Source organism: Lactuca sativa, chromosome 3 (assembly GCF_002870075.4).
Source record: "Lactuca sativa cultivar Salinas chromosome 3, Lsat_Salinas_v11, whole genome shotgun sequence".
Lineage (NCBI taxonomy): Eukaryota > Viridiplantae > Streptophyta > Magnoliopsida > Asterales > Asteraceae > Lactuca > Lactuca sativa.
The window spans coordinates 251,296,519-251,321,341 of NC_056625.2; the positions used below are offsets into that span (position 1 = coordinate 251,296,519).

Sequence of the window (24,823 nt, forward strand, 5' to 3'; positions counted from 1 at the left end):
TTCTCATGATATTGCTACTACAGGAGCATGTTAGTAGTATGAAAACTAGATAAAGTTTTCTCTAGCATGGTTTTCCATAATGAAAATATAAATCAAAATAAAGACTTGTATGTTAAGGAATTGTTATTTAAGAAATTTCATAAAATAAGTTGTAAGCGTTGTACATGTAAAATTATAAAAAATACATACCTGAAAATGACAAGAACAATAAGGAGTTAGAGCTCCATGGTAGAGTCGTGCTGATAACGTGTTATAAAATATGATCAAATAACAAGATAAATTATAGAATAAAGAAAGTCATGAGAGTAGAGAGAACTTTTATTTCAATACTTGTGATGAAAATCATCAAACTTTACAATACATAATATTCACTATTTATACTAGACAAAGAAGATGAAAGGTGATGTATGATATGAATGTTCATTATAGTGGTGCATAACTACACTCATAAAACACATAATAATGTTTGCTATAACGTGCACTAATTATGGAGAGTAATGGGGGAATATGGAGAATCCAATAGTCATTCACTAAATAATAATTCATAACATTAATTGATTTTTTCGGTTTAACCAAAATAATAAAAACTTAATTAAAACCAAACCAAATAAGATATTCTCATTCGTTTAACCAAACCGAATTAACCAAATAACCCAAAACAAATAAACCAAACATCATTTGGTTCGATTCATTTATTCGTTTTCGGTTTTTTTTATCATACCCCTACCTGGAATCAATAAAAATGTACGTCTAAGTTGGTGGAAGTAGAATATAAGCTAAGATATTAAATTTTTCCAAGGTTATTTAAACAATTTAAATTTATATTGGTGATTGTATTTTTGACATAAAAATTAGAGTTTGTAACTTATTGTAGTACTCTTTTTATATTGTTTACATTTTGGATTTTAAATGGGTTAAACCATTTAGTTAAAAGGTTGGACAGGAAAAAATTAACTGATCAACTCAATGTTAACTCATTTATTTAACAAATTGTGTTGGTGGGTTAAAAATATCAGAGACATTTAATTAAACATGCTTGGATTGAGATTTTCAACCTATTTCGGAAATAACTCAAACCCAACCTCAAATGGATTAAGCCCAAACCAAACCCATTACTAGCTTCAACTTTATCTTATTCGGGTTTTTGTTTCTTATTCCCTCTATTCAAATGATAGGAATTCGGTTGTAGGTTGTAGTCAAATTGACCGGATGAGGGAAATGTGCCGATTAAAATTAATATTTTTGGATGGAAAGTTGGATATACACTAGCTAATTTGGATCGTTGGAGGTATAGTGGTAAACTACTTTTATGTCTGGTTTGTGTGAGCATATTTTGTATCAAGTGAGCTTGTGAAGAAAGCATGGCAACAAGTGGTCATGTGTGGGAGGGAATTGATTCCCTATGCTACTAATTTATCGACACTGTTAGGATTTTGGACGACGATGTGAAGCTCAAGACTTCAAAAAGGCATCGTTGCGAAAGAATTTAAACTTTTATACCTTTATGCTAACTTCAGTACTAGATTCTAAATATATGTTTTTATAAAGTATTTTTCTATAAATTTGTTTTTCAACTTGTTTACTTGTTCGTTTTCTACATTCAGAAATTTCTCACATCACATTCTCTAGTCCCTAGAAATTTGTATTTTCACAGGACAACTCCACGCTCGTTTTCACTTGATAACAATCTCGTCTTGTTCAAAATAACACAAATAAGTTGATTCTGATTATATACGTAAACTTAACGATCAAAAAAAAAAATTCAAGTGTAGATAGAACAAACGAGGTTGGTGAACTAAGCTTATATATTAGCATTCTCATCACCTTATGCAATAAAGCAAATTTTGACACAAACTTCATATGTTTGAGAATCAGATGTAAGCAAGCAACCCAAATCAAGTCAATTGCAACCATAATACAACAGAGCTTGTGCACTGGATAACTTAACAATGCATATTAATTAATCGTTATACAGACATGAATGTGATCAGAAGGATTTCTTTTCATAAGACACAAGACCATGAACTCCACCTTCCACCTGTGCTGCCCCTGTCCGCACCTAAACAAAAGTCAAAAACAAAAATACAGTTAATGACCAAATTTGTTTTTGGGACAAAAATCGTCCGCTTTCGATTATTTAGGGTAAAAAAACGATAATTGGAAAAAGGTTTTGGTATACCTCAAGCCTTAGGACTCCAGACCTCAACAAATCATGAGCTGATTGCAATGAAGAAGCACCAAGATCTTGGAAACCTTGTTTCACTGCTTGCATGGTGTAAGGAATAAACTTTAACACTGAACCTTTATCTGCAACTGCTCCAACAACTCCTTGAGCAATCTTCATTTTAGCAGTGTCACCAAGGTAACGTGCATCACTTCCTTTTGTCATTGCTTCTAGAGATCCCATTCCTCGATATTTTTTGACCCGTTGACCACCCTGGTTGACCAAAACGAGAAAAAAAAGCACTTAATCTGGTAAGTTATATACGGGTGTTTTCTTTTTTGCTTAATAAATTTAAAATTGCAAGTTAACTTAACCTACCTGATTTGTATAAGCTCCAGGAGCTTCAGTACTTCCTGCTAAAAAGCTCCCCATCATGACAGTTGATGCTCCTAAAGTCAAAGCTTTGACTATGTGTCCAGAATTTGAAATCCCACCATCAGCAATCACTGGGATACCACTTTTTGCAGCAACTGATGATACCTTGTACACTGCAGTTGCCTGCAATGAATAGAAATATCAACCTACTTTCATTCATTTGTGTCTATTACAGCAATGTACTTTTAATTATTTTCTTATTAAGGCATTGTACTTTAAAATTTCTACCCAATTTATTATGCCAGTGAAAATTGCTTTGTACTTCAATGGCATCTCAAATGCACTATTTTACACTTTTGGCCCAAGTTGTAAACTTTGTTACAAATTTGGTCTGATTTGTTTTTTACAAATTTGTCTCAATTTTTTTATTTTTTTTTACAACTTTTTAAAATTAAAGACTTTTTGCCCCAAAATCTTTTCACACTTTGTACAACTTTTTACACAATTTTTTACAAGCCTTTTTAAACTTTTTTACAGCCTAAGAAGGTTGGAAAACATAAGAAAAAAGTTTCAGAAGTTTGAAACGTACGTAAAAATGTTTAAAAAGGATGATTTCTTTTTAGAGGTTTTAAAAAAAGTTTCATAAAAGTTTTTTACAACTTATGTTTTTTGTATGTTTCAAACCTTTTAAACTTTTTTAGTTGTATTTTTTCAACATTCCCTAGGTTGTAAAAAAAGTTTAAAAAGGATTTTAAATTAGTTTAAGAGGGTTAGTAAAAAAGTTTAAAATGTTGTAAAAATAAGTTTAAAAATGGTATAAAATAACTTTAGAAAGTGTTAAAAGCATTTAAAAAGGTTGTATAAAAAGCTGCAATTTTTTTATAAAGGTTCTGAAACAATTTGTAAAAAAGTTGTAAAAGAAGTTTAAACAAGGTTGTAAAAAGTCTAGAAAAAGTTTGTGCAAAAACTTTTAATAATTTAAAAGATATTGTAAAAAAAAGTAGATTTGAAAAAAAAAAGTTCCAGGCAGATTTGTAAAAAGAAAATGGACCAAATTTGTAAACAAAGTTTAAAACTTGGTCCCCACTTGAACCAAAAGTGTAAATATCTAACTTGTAAATTGTAACTGCAACTTGAGGACAATTTGAATAGTTTGTTACATAAAAATCAGTGATAACTCTATATTTAAGTTGTAAGTACAAAATAGCCCATCTTTTATTGTGACTTATGATTTAGTTCTTGTTGCAACAAATAGTGTTAAAGAGGATATAGCAACGTCCTTTCCTCTATTTGTCTTATAGCACACTTCCATTTCTCTCTATAATAGAATTGTACTTTGAAAATTCTACCCAATTATAGCAATGTCATTCAAATACAAAGCAAATTTACTGCTATAATGGGGTAGATTCTTCAGAGTACAATGCCTTAACAAAAAAAAAACAATCAAAGTATAATGTTGTTGATGCTATAATAAAGAAATAAACAGAAGAATGTGGCTATTTCTTCCATTTAGGCATTTAGCCCAAAAGGTACCGGTTTGGAAGAGCAAATTACAAGTGAAAGGTGAAGAAAAACAATAAAAGCACCAAATTTAAGCTGATAGTTTTCAAACAATACCTGTCCCCTGCCAACAGCACAAACTTCTTGAGTAGTACAAATCGAACCAGACCCCATTCCAACTCTTAAACCATCAACTCCAGCCTGAATCAAGTTCTGGGCTTGATTCATCGTAACCACATTTCCACCAATCACATCCAAATCAGGGAACATCTTTTTAGCATACTTAATCATCTCAATCTGATAAATCGAGTTTCCTTGTGAACTATCGATCACAATCACATTAGCACCAGCTTTAACAAGATGTTCTAACCTCTGTTTATCACTCTCCCTCGTCCCAATGGAAGCTCCGACCAAAAACTCGCCATTTTCTCCAACAGAAGGAAGACCGGACTTTGGGAACCCTTTAATCCTCTCTACATCCCACTTACTCACCACATCTATCACCTCCCCTTCTCCGCTCACCAAAGGCACAAAATCCATCTCCTTCGTAGCTAAATACCCAGCAACATCTTCGAACTTATACGTATTCGGCAACGTTACCACGTTCTTCTGCATATAACTTGAAATCCTAGCTTCCTTATCAGCTAAACCCTCCCAAGTTAACTTATCAACAACGCCTAACAGCTTCTTATCACTTTTGGATCCGTTTGTGGTTATAAAAACGCAAGGGGAGGAATCGAAAATAGAACCAGATGAAATGGAATCATCCGGTGACAAAAATGGGATATCGGATGATGCAAAAGGGATACGGTGGGATTTGGCGGATCGGATTAAGGATGACTGCTCAGAAGCGGTGTTATTGGAGTGGATGATTCCTATACCACCTAAAGCCGCCATAGAAACAGCCATGGATGCTTCGGTGACGGTGTCCATCGGAGAAGAAACACATGGTACAGAGAGGTTTATGTTACGAGAGAGTTTCGTGTTTAGCTGAACGGCGTCGGTTGGGAAGTCGATATAGTGAGGGAGGAAGATAACGTCGTCGTAGGTGTAAGAATATCCTTGGTTGAAGAGCCTGGTTGCCGGAAAGCCATCCTCCATATCTCCGGCGGTGGTCATGGTTGCCTGCGGTGGCGTTGTTAGGGTTTTAGATATGACCAATAGACGAAATACAGATGGGTTTTGAAGGTTAGTTGCTATCTTATGGAACCGGATTTTATCAATTTATAGAACTAGGGCTTCTTTTTTGGCGTGACATATATACAAGCGCTAAAAAGCCTTTAAGCAACACGGAACAATCACACGTTTCTTTCCGGTCAACAACAAAGCTCGATTTCGAATTTTTACACTTTTCTCCATCAACGCTTTCCATAATGGCATAAATCACTCTCAAAACAATTTCTTTTTTATTTTAAGTTATGATTTTAACACTTTTAATCCGTCCTTTGAACTATAATATACTAGATGTAAAACCCGTGTATTACACAGGTTGATTAAATAAAATAAACTATTAAATTATAAATAATAAGTATTTTTTAAAATAAAATTTTGAAAGAAGGAATAAAGAAACATTAATTGCAATTTATTATAATATTTATTACATTTAATACTTTTTATATTTTTAATCTTAAATTATATGGTTTTTTAATTTTAAAAATTGAAAAAACCATAAATTGACATGTGGATATTATTTATTTAAAAAATATCACAAAATGACAAGTGTGAAAACTTATTAAAAATTTACATGTGACAAAATTATTTTCATTTATTATAGCAGATGTTAGGTCTAACATTATTATAAATAAGTTTTACTATTAATATTAGATAGTGTAGCTACCCATGCTTCGCATGGGTCGATGTATTTCATTTTTTTGCATGGGCAAGTGAGTTTATTGTGATATTCTATCATACCTTATGAAATACACTCAAGCAAACAAATTAAATTCCAGAGCTAATCTTGAAACTTGTTCATGAGATAATGAGTTAGCATTTGACAAACATCTTAGGCCCTAAGGTATAACCCGTTAACTTTTTTTAGTTTTACCCTTAGATATTGCACATGGCAGCGAATGAAACCATCAAAACAACATGAAAAACATGAAATTTTATTAAGTGTTCAGAAAAATTGAGAATAAAAAGACAAAGGATTCCCATAACATCCACTGTTTTGATTACATGAAAAAGAGTGGATGTTGTAGGGTCCCAAATGAATTGGCTTACCAGCCACTTCAACAACGTCCTTATCAACAACAGTGTCAACGTAGAAAGCAAATTTGAATGCGATAACCCGTACATTCTTCAAAATAAAATACAAAGAATTGCATATTTAGCAAACTTAAAAAAAAAAGGAGTTGTTTTCTTTACCTGGGAGGTTTTATTATCACTTTGTTGACTCTTTACATCCAATTTCTGTCTCATTCATCTTTTCAATCTCATTTTCCTTTTCTTTGATGTAATCTCTATTGTTTTTAACTTTCACTATCTATAAAAGTCAAATAATAACAAAGATAAAGAAACAGAATTTAAAAAAAATACAAATCAAAGATAGATATCATAGAACAGTCATGGTTTCCAATAAACCGAAATCCAAACTAAAAGATTAAAATTTCAAGGAGTCCCTACTCCCTATAACCTACTCAACCATTGCCCAGATTGCCAAATGTAGATTACCTCATCAGTCATGCAATTGTGTTTCACAGTTTTATATAACTGTAGTACTTACCCAAATTTTAGACGTTATGACTTTTGACAGCCTTGAATTTCGTGTACTCATTTTTCCCTTCTTCTACAATCGTTTAAAAATTGGTTGGGAACCTAAAAAAATATGAAAAATGTTTACTATATTTATTACAAAAATTTTTACTATATTTATTAAAAAAATATGAAAGATGTAAAACCCAAATAAAACATGATAGTAGTTTCTGGAAGCGATAACACCCAAATAAAACATGATATATACCTGATAAAATCGAGAAGGGATTATGTAGTTTGAGAAAATGCCATTAGCTTCAAATGGTGGAAAAGACACGGTCATTGTCTTCATAGTGCTCCTCTTCACCGACCAAACCGACGGAATTCATCTGAAATTGATGAATTAGAGGTAGGTTAAAAAGACGAGAGAAGAAGAAGAAAACATAACATTGTAAAGGAACCAACATAGAAAACCCAAACACACACAAAAAAACGGAAAAATTAACAAAAAAACTTTGAACGGACCTTGTGTTTGAAGTGGGTCTTTGAAGTAGGTATTTGGAACATGTTCCTGGGATAACATTTCACACCAAGAATCGTTGGAGGAAATGTATTTTAGCAAACTCTTTCATTGCTTCATTCACGTTATCAAATCAAAAACGACATCAACAAACGGTCGATAAGAGGCGGTGGAACCACCTCCGTCGCACACCCCGAAGACCATAATAGCCATACATAATCGATTTAGAAGACGGTGGTGAACGATCGCCTGTAGGGTGGTGGTGGTGAGAAGAAGAATCGAGAAGTGACGAAATAAGAACAGAGTTGAGCCAACTCTTAGGTTTCCAAGCGGGCGGCGGTGAGGGAGCAGAGGGTAGAAGATGAGCGGTGGTGGAAGGATCGGGAAGTTGAGGAAGAAAGAACATTTCGGGAGCAAAGAAAGGTTCGAGAAGCAAGCGGTGGGGGATTAAACTATAACCATGGTACACTAACTAACCCTATGAACAGTGGGGGGTAAGGTACTGTAGCTAAGGAAGGAGAATTTTAATATATATATATATATATATATATATATATATATATATATATATATATATATATATATATATATATATATATATATATATAAATTACTATTTTATATACTTAACTAATTTAGTTTATATAACCAGTTTATAATTATTTTTATTACATTATTTTATTCTATTTATTTATTTATTTCGTATAAATCTACTTTTATTAATAATTTGTCATATTTTTCCAAGGTCTTTTTTTTTTTTAATTTAAGGTGAATTACAGATGTTATTATCTTTTTATTAATTAATCACTTAAAATTTATATAATGATTAAACTATTTCTAAAATTAATATGTTACTTATAAAAATAAACAAAATGAACATTATCTATTTAATTATTACGTATCATATGAAAAAATAAATATTAAAACTATTTTAACAAATCAACACATAACAAGAGGTTCGTGACTAGTTTATATGCATCATATACACACACTTTTATATATATATATATATATATATATATATATATATATATATATATATATATATATATACACTCAAAATTATATAAAACAATATTTTGTTTTTCTAAGAGAACTTTGATGACAAAATATGCATGTAAATTTTTGTCATGTAAAATAACAATTATAAATATGTCATAGAAAATATGATCAACATATACACAAAATAATATACAGAATAATTCACAATACAGAATGCATGATATCTCATATCTCAGTATAAGCACATAAGATCAACATATACACAGAATAATACAAAATCATAAGTCGCAGAGACAGTATGCACGATAACACATATCACCGTATCAACAAATAAGACCCTCCTATCAATAATGTACTAAGACCCTCCGGTCAATAATGTACTAAGACCCTCCGGTCAATAATGTAAATAAGACCCTCCGATCAATAACACGAATAAGACCCTCCGGTCACACATAAATTACCACACAGGTAAGTATAGTGAAAAGACTCACCTCACAGAGTAAAACAATGTATTCCACACTCGAGTTGTTGGTCTAATCTGTGCCCCTCCATAGCCTCTAAAATCCACAGTTGACCAAGACCCTAAAATCCACGGAAGTCAACACTCAAGACTAACCCAACTCTAAAAGTCAACGGAAGTCAACACTCAAGTTAACAACCCATGTTGACTCAACTTGCCGAGTGCAGCTCATGAACTCGTCGAGTTCCTCTGAACTCAATAGACCGCAAAAACCCGAGTCGACTAGCCAAGTTGCTAGCCAACTCATCGAGTCCATGCAACATCTAGAAGATCAGGAAAAACCCTAACAACTCGTCGAGTTGTCCCACCAACTCACCGAGTTCACTCTAAATCCAAGGACGGTTAAAACCCTCTCAACTCATCGAGTTGTCTCATCAACTACCAGAGTCTGTAACGTGTCCAGACCATCGGGGTAAAACCCTAACCGAATCGTCGAGTCAGTTCACCGACTCGCTGAGTCCCTTCAGTCCAATATCTCATTCAGACGATTTTAGGCAGAAATGATGTCTCATCCTCTGGATCTAACCTTCTAGGGCCCTCTTATCACGTAAAGTTGCAAGCTTTACGTTCTTGCATGGCATATAGGGCTCAAAATGCCAAAACAAGCTCCATAAAAGGCTTTCATGCATGGAGACTTGTTCAAAGCTTGTTAAAGCTCGAATCTTTGGGCTCATGGGGTCCCAAAATGTCCAGATTTGGAGTCTTAACTCCAGAACAAGCTCGTAACACTCTAGGACTCCAAGAAAGGTGGGATAAATGTTCTAATTTCTCTAAGAACGAGATCTAATCAAAACAATAAGTAAGTTGTGGACTTTTTACCATCAAACAGAAGCTATGGACAAATGCACACCAGATCCAAAAGCTTCTTCCCACCCAAGGTCTTTTGCTCTTCAACTTTCCTCCAAGAGACTAGCCAAGAAGTTGTATGACCATGGCAATAAGAAGAGTGACAATGCAGGAGAAACTGAAGTCAAAAGGGAGGGTGATAACAAGAAGGGTAAGAGCAACAAGCGAAAAGGACGACAACACTCAGAGGCATCAAAGAAACAACAAACAGTGGCAGTTCATGCTGCTACTGCTCAGGTCCCCTCAACACCACATGCTCCAGCCTCATCCACACCAAATGCTCCCAAATAGTACTCCGGAACCCTACCCAAGTGAAACAAATGCAATTTCCACCACCATGGAGAATGCAGGGAGATGTATTGCACAAGTTGCAATCGAAAGGGTCATATTGCAAGGTACTGTAGAACTCATCCTCAACAGAACCAGCAACTAAATAGCAAGAACAACAACAACAACAACAACAACAACAACAACAATGTTGGGGCCAGTCACACCTGCTATGGGTGTGGGAGAATCGGTCATTTCAGATACAACTGCCCCAATGCTAACAACCAAGGAACTGGAGGATCAGGAAGGGTTCTGACCCTGGGTCAAGGTGAAGCAGTCCAAGACCCAACCGTTGTTACCTATACGTTCCTACTTAAAAACACATACACATGCATCTTATTTGATAGTGGAGCGGAGCGAAGTATTGTTAATCATAAATTCAAACACTTACTAAATCAACAACCCCAAAAGCTCAATGAAGCCTTCACGGTGGAAGTGGCTAATGGGAAAACCAAAACAACCAAAGACGTCTATGTAGGGTACACGTTAACACTAAACAATCACTCTTTTCAAATAGATTTGATTCCAGTAAATATTAGGAGTTTTCATGTGATCATTGGCATGGATTGGTTAATCCCCCATCATGATGATATTTTGTGTCGCGAAAAGGCCGTTTGCCTTCATATTCCAAATCATGAAACCCTAATAATCTATGGTGATAAACCTGACACCAATCTTCGCCTTATCTTGTGCATCAAGGCACAGAAGTGCCTACACAAGAAGAACTACGATTTTCTCGCTCACGTGGTGAATAAGACTAAGGGAGAGGTTAACATTCAAGATATCCTAGTGGCATGCGACTTCCCAGACGTATTTCCTAAAGATCTTCCAGGAATACCCTAGGAAAGGCAAGTTGAATTTCAGATCGACCTCGTACTAGGAGCCACTCCAATTGCAAAATCACCCTATAGGTTGGCTCCCACGGAAATGCAAGAATTATCAAGCCAACTAAGCGAACTCTTGGATAAGGGATTCATCAGGCCAAGATTCTCGCCATGGGGAGCTCCGGTTCTTTTCGTCAAAAAGAAAGACGGATCCTTCAGGATGTGCATTGACTATAGGGAACTGAATAAGCTCATTATAAGGAATCGGTACCCACTCCCTCGAATCGATGATCTATTTGACCAGCTCCAAGGAGCTAGCTATTTTTCAAAAATAGATCTGAGATCCGGTTATCATCAACTCAGAGTCCGAGAAGAGGACATGCCGAAAACTGCCTTCCGAACTCGGTACGGTCATTACGAATTTGTCGTGATCCCCTTCGGTCTAACAAATGCCCTCGCTGCATTTATGGACCTCATGAATCGAGTTTGCCGCCCATTCCTTGACAACTTCGTAATCATTTTCATCGATGACATTCTCGTATACTCTCGAAGTAAAGAAGAGCATGGTCAACATCTCTGTCAAATCTTGGAAACCCTGCGAGCTGAAAGGTTGTATGTGAAACTCTCCAAATGTGAGTTTTGGCTCCACAGTGTGAACTTCTTGGGTCATGTTGTCAGCAAAGAAGGGATTCATGTAGATCCTTCCAAGATCAAGGCCATTGAGGGCTGGCCAATCCCAATAACACCAACAGAAATTCGCCAATTCTTGGGTCTCGCGGGCTACTACCGCCGGTTTATTCAAAAAATTTCCAAGATAGCCAAACCTCTCACCGTACTGACGCAAAAAGGTGTGGCTTTCAACTGGACCAAGAAGCAAGAGGTTGACTTCCAAACCTTGAAGCAAGCCCTCTGTATTGCACCAGTGCTATCCTTACTAGAGGGAACCGAAGATTTCGTAGTCTACCGCGACGCTTCAAATCAGGGTTTAGGCTGTGTACTCATGCAACGTGGAAAAGTTATAGCGTATGCATCTAGGCAATTGAAAACGCATAAAGTAAATTACACCACTCATGGTATCAAGCTGGGAGCTGTGGTCTTTGCCTTGAAGATTTGGAGGCACTACCTTTATGGTACAAAGTGCACCATCTTCACCGACCACAAAAGTCTCTAGTATATTCTGAATAAAAATGAATTAAACATGAGGCAGCGAGGATGGGTTGAGCTGCTAAATGATTATGAGTGCGAAATAAAGTACTACCTGGGCAAGGCTAACATGGTAGCCAATTCCCTGAGCCAAAAAGAATACTCAAGTTGCCGGGTAAGAACTCTATCAATAACCATCAAATCCCACCTAACTTCACATATCAAGGAAGCCCAATTAGATGCATTGAAGCCAGAGAATGTCACCAGTGAAACACTACGCAGGATGGATAAGAACTTGGAAGAGAAGTAGGAAAGAACTCACTACTTCATGAATAGAATCTGGGTCCCTAAGTTTGGGGGATTCAGAGAAGTAGTCATGAACAAGGCTCACAAGACGCGATATTCCATCCATCCGGGTTCAGATAAGATGTATCTAGATATCAAGCAACATTATTGGTGGCCAAATATGAAGGCAGAGATCGCCACTTACGTGGGCAAGTGTCTCACTTGCGCAAAGGTGAAACTGGAATATCAAAAGCCCTCGGGATTATTACAACATCCAGTGATACCCGAGTGGAAATAGGAAAGGATTACTATGGACTTCATAACCAAATTACCCAAGACAACTGATGGGCTGGATGCTATATGGGTAATTGTCGATAGACTAACTAAATCCGTTCATTTCCTGCCAATAAAAGGAATCTTACAAGATGGAAAGATTGACCCGAATCTACATCAAGGAGATTATAAGACTTCATGGGGTGCCAGTGTCTATTATCTCGGACCGAGATAGTAGATTTACTTCATGATTTTGTGTGACAACCATCACTTTCTGGTAAACCCAAAGTCAAATAAAGTCGACAAGTCAAACCGGTCAACTCAATTAACCCTTCTATATTAGGGTTTACATTATGTTTACTATTGTACAACACACCATCCTAATACAAAGTATCACTTAGAGTTTTCACGTGTTCAGAAAAATCTAAACCCTAATCAGGGTAAGTGATGGAACTACTCGATAAAACATTATTACATACCCTCCGGGGGTGTATAACTCTCATAACGAGGCTTAATGGGGTTTACAAACATTGCATTAGGAGGCTAAACACTAATAAAAGCCACAAAAAAAGTCTACCTCAATCTCTCTCGCTATATATATATATATATATATATATATATATATATATATATATATATCCCAAATCTCTTTCAAAGTCTCTTTCAACTTTTCATGAACACTCGGGGCATCCCGACCCTTAACTTAGTCAAAAACCACTCAAAACGGGAAGATTATTTGAAAAACAACCGTATAGGGCCGAACCCTCTTAGAACCGCACCTCTTATAATCGAACCTCTTAGAGCCGAACCTCTCAGGACCGAACCTACTTAAGAACCGAACTCCCCCTTAAAGACCGAACGTACCCTTCGGCCCGAAACCTACTTCGATTCATCCCACCTTCGGTTCGAATTATTCACTTCGGTTCGGATCAAAACCCTTTGGACGAAAGCTTCACCTTCGCTTCCAATACACCTTTGCCTACGAGCTTCTTGGACCAAACCTACTTTCGGTCCTCAGCAGCATGAACCGAACCCTCGCAGATTCGCTTCTTTTTTCCCGATTTTCGAGTAGTTTCGCGTTTTAGCCCCGTTCATAACTTTAACGTGGGATTTTCACCCAAATCCATATTTTATCATTTTCAACCCTCTAACATCATGATTTATCCATATCTTGGAGATTTCTAAGATATAATCCATAATATTGATTAGGATAAAGTGCAAGTACAAGAAGGTACTTTTTACTTTCCCCATAAAACTATGACAACAAGTCATCCCCCATACCCACTCTATGACAACCTCTAGTCACTATTCACACCTTACCATATCAAATCACTATCCTTTTATGCACCTTCCAACACTCCATATGATTCCCTAACCAAATCTTAGACAAACATTACCTTTCCCCTCTAAGACATCACTCTTTCACCAAAAAGCAAACATATCTCTCTCTTATTTCCTCTCTCTCAAAACTCAAGATTTCAAAGGCTGATCTCAAGCTTTTCATCCACTTTTGGTAATTGTCTTCATCCTACACTTGAACATTCTACACACCTTCACTCGAATCATTGTTTTCTTACACAAATATCGACATATTTAACCTTAGGATCTTCAAATCCTCAAGCTTTCTCCAAGTGTTCTTGACTTGGAAACCTCTTCTCTTCAATATCCATCTCAAGTAATCACTCAACGTGAGTTCATACCCCTACATTTTCATGTTTTCTTCAAGTTTTAGGAGGGGGGGGGGGTGGGAGGGGAATACAAGTTAAAACACCTTAACATAACTCAAACTCATACTTCAGCTTTTCACAAAAAATTTGAGTTCTATTCACAGACTGTTTTGACCATCTTAAACTTAATATCTTTCAAAACTGTTTAATATGCAAGTAGTTCAGGTTTATAACTTTCTAATGACTACTTGCACGTGTTCATACTATTTTTTTTCTACAATTTATGGCGATTTTTACAAAACTGCCTATCATTTTAGAAACAACTTCGGACCAATTTGTGAAATTGAACATTTTCACACAAGTTAGAGACTTCAAAAAATCATAATAAAATTATGAACAAACTAGACACATATTCTAAACTCTCAGAGTTTACGGAATCACTTTTCTACTTTGCATGATTTTCCTGTGATATTTCTAAAACAAGGCAGAAAAGTTAAACACTAGTTAAACAGCTTACAATATTAACAACACTTTGTAACATGTTGAGCAAAGTGTATAACAATAAGTTTCTAAACGTTGAAGGTAATTCTTGTCATGTAACATCATAAATAGAAATTAGTCATTCATGATGAGATTTTCCATTTACTACAAACATATGTAATAAACTATAATAGGTATAGTTTATGGTACTTACACACCACAAAATCACTATGAAAAGTACTATATTTACTCCACAAAAAGGGTTTTCAATTACTTCAACGATGTATAACAACTATAATAGATATAGTTAATGGCTCCTTATACTACCAATACACTAGAAAAAGCGGGCCAGTTAGAACCAGTCAGAATTATGCAGAGTCGAAGAACCAGTCAGAATTATGCACAAGGAAGTGAAGCGTACGAAACAGAGTCGCATTCTGAGTGTGAAGGTTCGATGGAACGCTAAGCGTGGACCAGAATTCACATGGGAACGCGAAGACCAAATGAAGCAGAAGTACCCTCACTTATTCTCTCATTCATATTCCTATCTTTCAAAAGAATTTCGGGACGAAACTCCCTCTAACGGGGGATAATGTCATAACTAGCATTTTAGCTAGGAAATTCTCTACTCATGTAAACATCATCTACTGTGATACTTATAACTCTAATTTGATATTATGTACTATGCTCATTCAATGACAACAAACTTAATCAAGGTTCACAAGTGAAGGTCAAAACCTTATACAAAGCATTTTAGATAGTCAACTATGGGTTGAAAACCCTAAAAGTCTCGGTTCAAGTTTAACACGAACTAGGATTCTCTTATTGGGCCTAATGGACCAATAGACCTTCAACTTGACTATTTTGGGCCTAGGAACCCTAATTGTGCACTAATTGGACCTGCATTCATGAAACTATAGCATTTTGGGCCATGCGGGCCTACAATTATGCATCTAAACCCTAATGGGGCATGTGGGCCATAAATGGTTTCCTTCGTCCTATTGAGCAGTAAACCCTTTTAATTGGGCTTCATTGGGCCGTGAACCTTCATAAGGGGCCAATGGGCCGAAAAAATATTACTAGGCTTCATAAAAATTGAACAAAACCAAGAACGGTCCCAAACCATTCCATTTCCATTTCTTCTTAGCCCATTATCGGCCCAACCTTGTAAAAAAAAGGAAAACAAATGGAAGGATATTTGAGGTGCCACCTCATAATTACCTAGTGGTTTTCTATGCTAATTACCGTTCAAATAAACAACTAGTCTCATGTCTCTAAGCAACTATCACATCTCAATCTCTCATCTCTTTTCCCTCTCTTCTTATTACACTCGGTCGAACACACCCTCCAACCACCTTCCATTTCCTTTCAAACACATTCAAGACTCTCAAGAACTCCTCTCTACTCCTCAAAATTTTGTGACCATTGGTGGGTGCTTTTAAGAAGTTTGCATCAAGTCCTCATCCATAATTGGTAATCTACTCTTACTTAAGCAAGTTTAACTTCATAATTTTGTTAAAATTTGTTACTCATTTGCTCTAACCGTGGATCATACTTCACTAGAACCATCTAAGTTCAAAAATCATCTTAAGGAGCTTGCTAGGGCCGAGAATCACATTATCTCCTTCCATCTCTTCATCAAACCGAGAACAACAAAGCAATGTGAGTTCATACCCCCTTGTTTTCGGACTTAATATGTTTCAGGGGAGAATACAAGTTGCATATGTGGTAGATCTATGTATTTATGCATGTTATGTGTGTTTTTCTTGATTTAAGTTGTGATTATGTGATGAAACACTATAGATCTCGAAAATTCTAACCAAAATTTGTGATATTTGTAAACTAAAACACTTTATACAACTTGCTATAAAGATAAATGTGTTAAACATGTGAAGATTCATAAGAAACTAAACAAAATCTTGAAAAAGGGCCATTTTTGTCAAATAAACAAAAAGATGAGACCTTTTTGACATTTACGGTTTTTACAAGGGTCAAAAGAGTCATTTTATTTTAAAAGTGGGTCTTTATGATATTCATGACATTCAAAGGGCCAAAAGTGTAATTTTCGCATAATGGGCCATATTATGGGCCTTTACGGTTATTGGGCCCAAAATGTAAAAATTATGTCTTTTGTGGACTAAAAAGTCATTCTATACAAATTTGAGCCAAAATTAAAATTTACGGTTTTATGAGCTGAAAATGACACTTTATTCAAATTTGGGCCGAAAATGTGATTTTTATCAAAAATGGGCTAAAAATGTAAACTCTTATAATAATGGGCTGAAATCAGAAATATATATATATATATATATATATATATATATATATATATATATATATTTGGGCCAAAAATGTCATTTTATTAGAATTAAGCCCATAAATGTAAACTTTTAAGTCCTAAGGGACCCAAAGTGTCAATCTTACAAAAATGTGCCTAAAACCTTATATTTTCAGCTTAATGGGTCAAAATTGTCACTATTACATAAATTAGGCCTTTTTATGTTATTTTGGTAAACCATATAGCTTAAATAAATTAAGTACGACAAACGAACTAAATACATTAATAAAACAATTATTAGGTCTAATACTCTCGTGGCATGGTTAATGGGCCTTAGTGGTCCATTTACATGTTTATCGGGCCTAATACTTCCATTACATGCTTATTGGGCCTTTGTGGTCCAATTACATGTTAAATTGGGCCTAAAGCATAGATCCCATGTGTATTGGGCCTTTGTGGTCCATATACATGCTTATTGGGCCTGGACTATACCTCACTTGCTAGTAGGCCTTTAGTGTCCTTTTTCATACCTTTTGGGCCTGGAAATAACATACATGTTTAATGGGCCATAGCTACCCTTTTTCATGTCTGTTGGGCTCATTTCATTCATATACATATTATTTCTGGGTTTTGGCAAATAATAATACATACACGAAAGCATTATACATATTGTAATACAATACTTGCAAGGAAACAATTAAGGATCGAGTGAGACATGTCGGTTGACACCTTTGAGTGTATGATCGTAGCCTGTTGTTATAACCAAAGTCTCCTGGAGGGAGAGCGAGAGTTTGTGTATAGATCTATACGGGGGTGACACCCCCACACATGGGCAGTTGGCTACTGTTAGACTCAGCCAGTCTAGGGTGACAAACCTTACCTTAAACAAATCTGCGTTTGTAAACGCCAAGACAGGCGAATTAGTCATTATCAAGCATGGTTATAACGACTCACATAGAGATCAATACCATTACAACTTTACGGAATACAAATACAAAGCGTGACAATACAAAACATACATATACTAATACATAGCCTTCGGGTTTTAAGACTAGGATACTTTAAAATCAGAAAACATCGGGTTTTCTGGGAGAAATACATTTGTACATTACATTATACTTACAACTGAAATATACATATTTCTTCTGGATTATTTAGTTAAAACTTATATCTACAACGGAAACCACACATGCATATAATAATCGATTTAATACATCGCTTTCAAACTATTTTTCAGAAAATATCGGATTTTCTGGTGTTTTACGAACAATACAAAAACAAATTATTCAATCATGCTTATGAACTCACTAACATTATATATTTTGACCGTTTTCAAAATAACTTGTATTCCCAGGGAATAGTTAAGCAGGAGAATCAACAAGATTATGTGGATTTTATTTTTATGTACCGTTAATCATCATACATTTAATGTTTTGGGATATTTAATTTAAGATAATATACTTGATGTAAACTAAGACAGTTGTTATATTGTATGTGTGGTGATGTGTATGTTATGTTTCAATTATATACATTGTGATGGTATTCCAATTTAAAGTCACTCAAACCCCCGGACGTTTTCGACGTCTGGTTCGGGGGTGTGACAGGTTGGTATCAGAGCATTGTTTATAGTGAACTGACATATCTAATCATACATGATATGCAACTATAAAACACATTTGGACTGAATAACTCTAAACAAAACAAATAAAGTACATACTTATATGTGCATTTTAGAAAATTAGCATAGTAATAAACACTATAAGTCTTTTAGAATTTGATGTGTTGCAGTTAAACCTGGGCAGACATGTAATCGTATTAGGGATGAATGTAGCCTGATCAACTACATTCCTCCATAGTGCGACCAACATATGTTCAGGAGTAATTGTGATGATCAATGAACCTAAAACTTACCCTTTCAATACCCAAAAAGGAGCATATAAAAACCAAACTTAAAATAATTAAAATCCTACGGAAATAATCTATGTGTAATTTATTTCTAGTATTTATACACTTTCGTTCAGACGTTATGGCCGAATTTCATCACCCCAGAGATCCTTATTTCCCCAATTAGGGGAATGGTGGATGAGTGGAAGAGACGAAAGAAGAAAACCCCGAAGGAGACCCTGTAATGGGTCAAGGGGTTGGGCCTAGAGTGGAGCCGGAAGAATACATGGAGATAGATTACGAGTTTTAAGACTTTGACGAAGTTATAAAGAAAGATGAAAACACCGATGAAGTTTCCAGTGATCCCCCTACTTCGGAGACAATGTAGGATCGCACCGCAATACCACAAGATCCCATCAACAGGACTCATATCTTGGAGGAGGAGGTTGCCACTCTTCGACAACAACTATTAGTAGTAGAGGCGTGAGCCGTGCAGGCAGAACATGAAAGGGATGAGGTCGTCAGAGAGATGACTGAGATGGCTAATCTTGTGGCACAACATTTTGGCATATGACTGCACCACCCCCCTGACACATCTCAGCATGACTAGGATAAACCGTATTTTCCCCTGCTGTTGTGTTTCTTTTATGTATGCTACTTTGTGTGTCATCAACCTTATGTTTAAGTGATTACACTACTCATGTGTAGCATCTTGTTTGAAATAGAGCAATTAAATAATCAACCTGGAACCCCCAAGATGTGAATTTATAATTTATAATATTTTATAATGGCCCTAAAATCAATAATAGTTAGCGGGGTGTTGGTCTCGGGGAGCCAAATAATATAAGTTGGACTTTCGAGGGCTAAAGTGTATCTCCGGGATTTATTTTCTGAAGATTTTTAGGAGTCAGGGGCTGTTTGGTAAGATTGGGATTTAAATTTAAAGGATATTGAAATGTTGAGGGCTGAATGGTAATATTTGGACTTAATTTGAAAATATTATACAAGGGAGGGACTAGTTGAGTCAATTTTGATAGAAAGTTGGGAGCATGGAGACGGGACCTTAAACCCGATAACTCCCTACCTATTGGATGGATGTGCCTTAAGAAACTCGTCACTATGCTAAAACCCTAAACCTAAGAGACCATTTTAGCCGCCACCATTGATGAAGACAAGCTCGTCCACCGCCTGCCCTGTTGAGTTCGACCGTTGCCCCTCTCCACTACTTTGTCGTCGATCACCACCACCACAACCCTGTTTTCGGTAACATTGTGAGCGGTCAAGGGGACTATCGAGATCAAAGTTGAGATGCGAACGACTAGAAGGCTCTCGGTAAGATTACTCGCCGCCCACTCTCCCTTTTCTTCGTTCATTTTGTGGGTTGAACGTGGTGTATGTCCCTACTGCCGCTGTCGGCCTTGACTACGATCCTTTTAGCTCTGACGGCCTTTCTGCCGCCATGTAGGTGGTTGAGCGAGTACATGTTTGCATGTGGGGGCTATTTTCGGAATTTATGGTGTAATATGTACATTATTATCATAGAGAATCAAGAAGACCAAGAGGACCCGACACCACCACCACCACCGTTATGGGGAGACTGTCATCTCCAACCATCGGTTGCCGCCATGAGGTTCCTGATTGAGTGCGTATTCAAGTGTTGTTGCATTTTAGGCGGGTGTGTGTGTGTGTGTCGTTGCTGGCCGGAAAACTGAGGAAAACCCCATCACCACCATGAGGTGGTGGTTGCCACCAGGTGCCACCGTCGGCCACCACAAACGTGGTTATGTGTGTGTGTTTAGCATTATTATGTGTGTCATTTTAGAGATTAACTTTGTAAAATGTAATTAGAAATGTGAATAATGAAAAAGAAAGTCTAACCACCACCGTGAGGTGGTGGCTGCCACCACCAGCCACCATGTTGGGTGGCGGTGTGTTAGTTGTAGTTGATTCATTGGGATGTTTGGACAAAGGGACTAAAACCCTAATGGGCCCAAAGAGACCCTAATGGGCCTAATGAAGCCCTAATTGACACAAAAGCCCAAACATGTGACCAAGGGGCTAGTATTGGGTTGGAAACCCTAATTAGGGTTTAGAAAACCTTAATACCATGAAACCCTAATTTTGGGGTTAATCGGGACACGCACGGGAATTATTTAATAAACTTAAAATATTAATTATCAATCATTGGCAAATTAACCTAAGGCAATATTGGACTTAATGGATTAAGTGCTTAATGGGTTAAGTAGGAACACTTAACCCTAATCGTCATTTTATGTGAAAAACCATAATTGGGTTTGGATTTTTATTGGGCCATTTATCGGACTAAGCTGCTGTGGGCCTTGGTGGGCCAATTGGGAACATATGTATGGACTAAGGAAATTATTGGGCTTTAGGATAAGACCCATTAGAGAGGCTTGGGCCCAATTTGGAAAATTGGGCCTTAAGGATTATTAGCTATTGGGCCATCAGAATGCCAATTGTTTGGACTAGAATAATTGGTTGGGCCTTAAAGTAAGTTCATGAAGAGGTTTGAGCCTAATTTGGAAAATTGGGCCATATGTTGGGCTTTGGCCCATTACTTGAATATTGGACCTTTGGGGTGTGAGTTGGACCTTAGGCTTGGAACCCAATTATTAATTAGGTATTGTTTGATGTTGGCAGTTCAGGAATCTGTCAACCAGCTGTTGGAGTTGCATCCGCGATACTTCAGCAGTGCCAAGTGAGTTTCCTCACTATACCAATGGGTTTAAGGCACCAAGGCCAACCCATTTTATGATATGTGGTACACTAGCTGAAGTTGTATTATGTGGCATGTTAGCTGGTTATGAATTATGAAGTATGTTAGTGGTTTATGTGTTATGCTTGTATGGGAGCCCATTGGAGAGCCCATGACACCTGGATGTAAGACCATGTGGAGAGCCCATGGCTTTCCTACTATGCTGTAGTGTTTATTATATATTCACTATTCATATGTTTGGTATGCATGTATATGTGGTATGCTAGTGATCATGTGGTATGCTAATTGTCTTTGTGATATTTGCATGGAAGACCATGGGAGAGCCTGTGACAACCCGATATTTCGAATCAATGTAATGACCTAAAAAGTCAAGAGTTGTAATCTCTTTTGATATAATGAAATTATCGTCAAAAAAATAAAATGTTCAAAAGTCTCTACTGGATCTTAAATGATAGATATCGTGTCAAGGGTTTCAGAAATATAAAGAACACTAAAATCCGAGTTATAACGAAGAATTTACGACCAACCTAAGATTCATAGCAAAACCGTCAATACGGTTAAACGTATAACGCGAAGTTTTAATAAAATACTTTTTAACCTTAGGTATCTAAATGAAAGTCGTAGATACCATTAAACCGTAAACAAACATAAAAAGAACGTCCAAATCTGACTTCGTATGAGGAAGTTATGATTTTTCGAAGTTTCAGAGATAGCAGTAGACAGCTAAAAACTCGAAATAGAGATCGAGCGACTTATAGCCGACGCAACCTAAACGAGAATTGAAGGTCTCATCAATAGTAGTACAATGGTAAAAAGACTGACGAAACGGACATCGTATGAAGAAGTTAGGGATTTTTAACGGACTTTTCCAGTCCCGACCTGTAAAAATATATATTAAAAATGAACTGAAAATTTGCCGACGGAGTCTAAACGAGAGTTGTAGAGTATATTCTCACATTCGCGTGCATATAAAGAACATCGAAAACGGAGCTCGTACGCGAAAGTTACGACTTTTACAAGTTCGGGGCACAACATCTGAGGCTGGTCCGCAGGGAACGCCCTGCGCTCCCTAAGGGAACGCCCCGCGTTCGTGCTCGCAGACCTGTCCCTTTTCCATCCCATCCGAGGTTTGTAAGCGATGACGTATTTCAGCTTCGTAGCACGCTGTGTTCAGGGAAACACCCTGCGTAGGGGAAACGCCTCGCGTACCCAGCAGGAATGCCTCGCATTCGCATCTTTTCCAGCCCCTATATAAAGGGTGCGAGGGTGACAGGCAAAGGTTGCTAATTCACCACCAACGCTCCCGATTTTCACGCTTCTAACCTCTCGAGATTATCCCGACATTCCGATTTCATATTCAAGCCTTGACGGAAGTTCTACGCTCCCGAGGGTCTCGAGAATTCCCGAGAAATCCGTTTTCTTAAGTTGAAGTTCTGATCGGTTTTCGTCTCACCTTCTTCAATCTATCAGGTGAGTTCATACCCCTATAACTACGTTTTTAAATGTTTTGTAAATGCTTTTATACACTTTTAGGGGGGGGGGGGATACAAGTACACACACGGTTATCCCCGTGTGAAAAGCATCAATCTTATGCTATACTTTTGTTATATAATAAATCATATGTGATTTATAACTATCATACGAAAACATTCTCATACAACATATCATGATAACACTTTGTCTTTTTGGAATGAAACATGTTGTTATATAAATATCAAACACTTTATTTATATTTTGAGTATAAATGTTCAATAATGTTATTACAAATGTTATACTTTACATACAAAGTCGACACTACACTAGGGTTTATCATACAAACGAATCACACATTTGGAAAAACTATACTAGGTATAGTTTACTAGATATTCATGAGATTTTACGTTCTATAAGTACTATATCAAGGAAATACATTCATATACAAGAATAATTGGACTTTTCATACGTAAATCTATTTGATACTAAGTTTTGTGAGACATTCAACTTCACGTACTTTCAAGTATGCAGTTAAAGTCCTATATTATATACTATAATCTCTTGTAGGGAGAGCGTGATACTTGTGTATAGATCTATACGAGATTGACAATCCCGCACCTAAACTGTTAGCTACAGTTAGACCGGCAGGTCTGGGGTGACAAACGTCATAACAATCCAATGCCTGAAGAACGTTGTTACAGGCACTCTGGGTCAATAGCATGGTTATAAAACTCACATGGAGTATTAAAAACACGTTGATTTACAGGGTTATCAAATGCATTAGTGATTTTATACATACATAAATCTACTATTCTAGGCATGAAAAACACTATTGCATTACAGTTTTGGAACTTTTAAACTACCACACACTTATGGAAAAATATTGGATTTCTAGAAGCAATCATTCAAAAACAGTCGGGTCTTGGTAGAAGACTACTTTTATACTAGTAGGAAATATGGGATTTTCTAGGAGTTTTCAAACATCTACAAACAATTTCATTCAAGTTTATACAAACATTGACATTAAATACTTATGAACTCACCAGCTTAAACGCTGATCTACTCTTTCAAATTTACTTGTATTTCTCAGGGATTCAGTAATACAGGTAAACTTCAGCTTTTGGAGAAGTGACGCTAAGGCGTCAGTTTAAAACTCATTTTGTCATCATATTGTAATTTGTTTTGAAACAAGTATCATTCAACAATGTAACTTTTAAATTATATATATGATGGTTGTTTTACTTTCTTTACTATGTATTCAACTGTTACGATACTACATGAAGTCATCCGCCCTCGAACGATTCCGCCGTGCTGGTTTGGGGGTGTGACAGAGCCCATGGCACATGGATGTAAGACTATGTGGAGAGCCCATGGCTTTCCTACTAGAAGACAATGGGAGAGCCCATGGCACTCGGATGTGAGACCATGTGGAGAGCCCATGGCTTTTCTATTAAAGACCATGGGAGAGCCCATGGCACTTAGGTGTAATACCATGTGGGGAGCTCATGGCATCCTGGAGTAAGACCCTGGGGACGAGCCCACGGCATTCATAAATGTTTATATGCATGGCTATGTGATTAATATGGATAGGTGATTGATATTTGTTTATGTAGCTGTTATAGCTGATATGGATTATGTGGTTATGTGGATTGTGTGGGGTATGCTCTAGGGAACTCACTAATCTTCGAGCTTATAGTTTTGTTTATTGTTTCAGGTATCATCGATTTGGAAAAGTAGGGCCCAAATTGATCGCAATGCACATACCCGTGTTTTCCGCATTGAATGATTTTGGGATGGACTCTGATAAATGTTTTAATTAATAATGTTTTGGATG

General features: G+C 36.6%; 1 protein-coding gene across 1 annotated transcript; it reads right to left on the reverse strand.

Annotated features, from left to right (window-relative positions):
- Window positions 1-1,842: 1,842 nt before the first annotated feature.
- On the reverse strand, window positions 1,843-5,265 carry LOC111898161 (inosine-5'-monophosphate dehydrogenase 2). Its single transcript, XM_023894082.3, has 4 exons — window positions 4,157-5,265; window positions 2,543-2,722; window positions 2,180-2,437; window positions 1,843-2,059 (listed from the first exon to the last, which is right to left on the reverse strand). The coding sequence occupies exons 1-4, from the start codon at window positions 5,156-5,158 to the stop codon at window positions 1,988-1,990; spliced, it is 1,512 nt and encodes a 503-aa protein (XP_023749850.1). The 5' UTR covers window positions 5,159-5,265; the 3' UTR covers window positions 1,843-1,987.
- Between the last annotated feature and the right edge of the window lie 19,558 nt (window positions 5,266-24,823).

Bases quoted from the DNA above. Each gene is read 5' to 3' on its own strand.
- LOC111898161 (XM_023894082.3), bottom strand. From the start codon at position 5,158: ATGACCACCGCCGGAGATATGGAGGATGGCTTTCCGGCAACCAGGCTC. The intron at 2,723-4,156 runs GTATTGTTTGAA...TATTCATTGCAG, and splicing joins GTGCTGTTGGCAGGGGACAG to GCAACTGCAGTGTACAAGGT. The intron at 2,438-2,542 runs GTAGGTTAAGTT...TTGGTCAACCAG, and splicing joins CTGGAGCTTATACAAATCAG to GGTGGTCAACGGGTCAAAAA.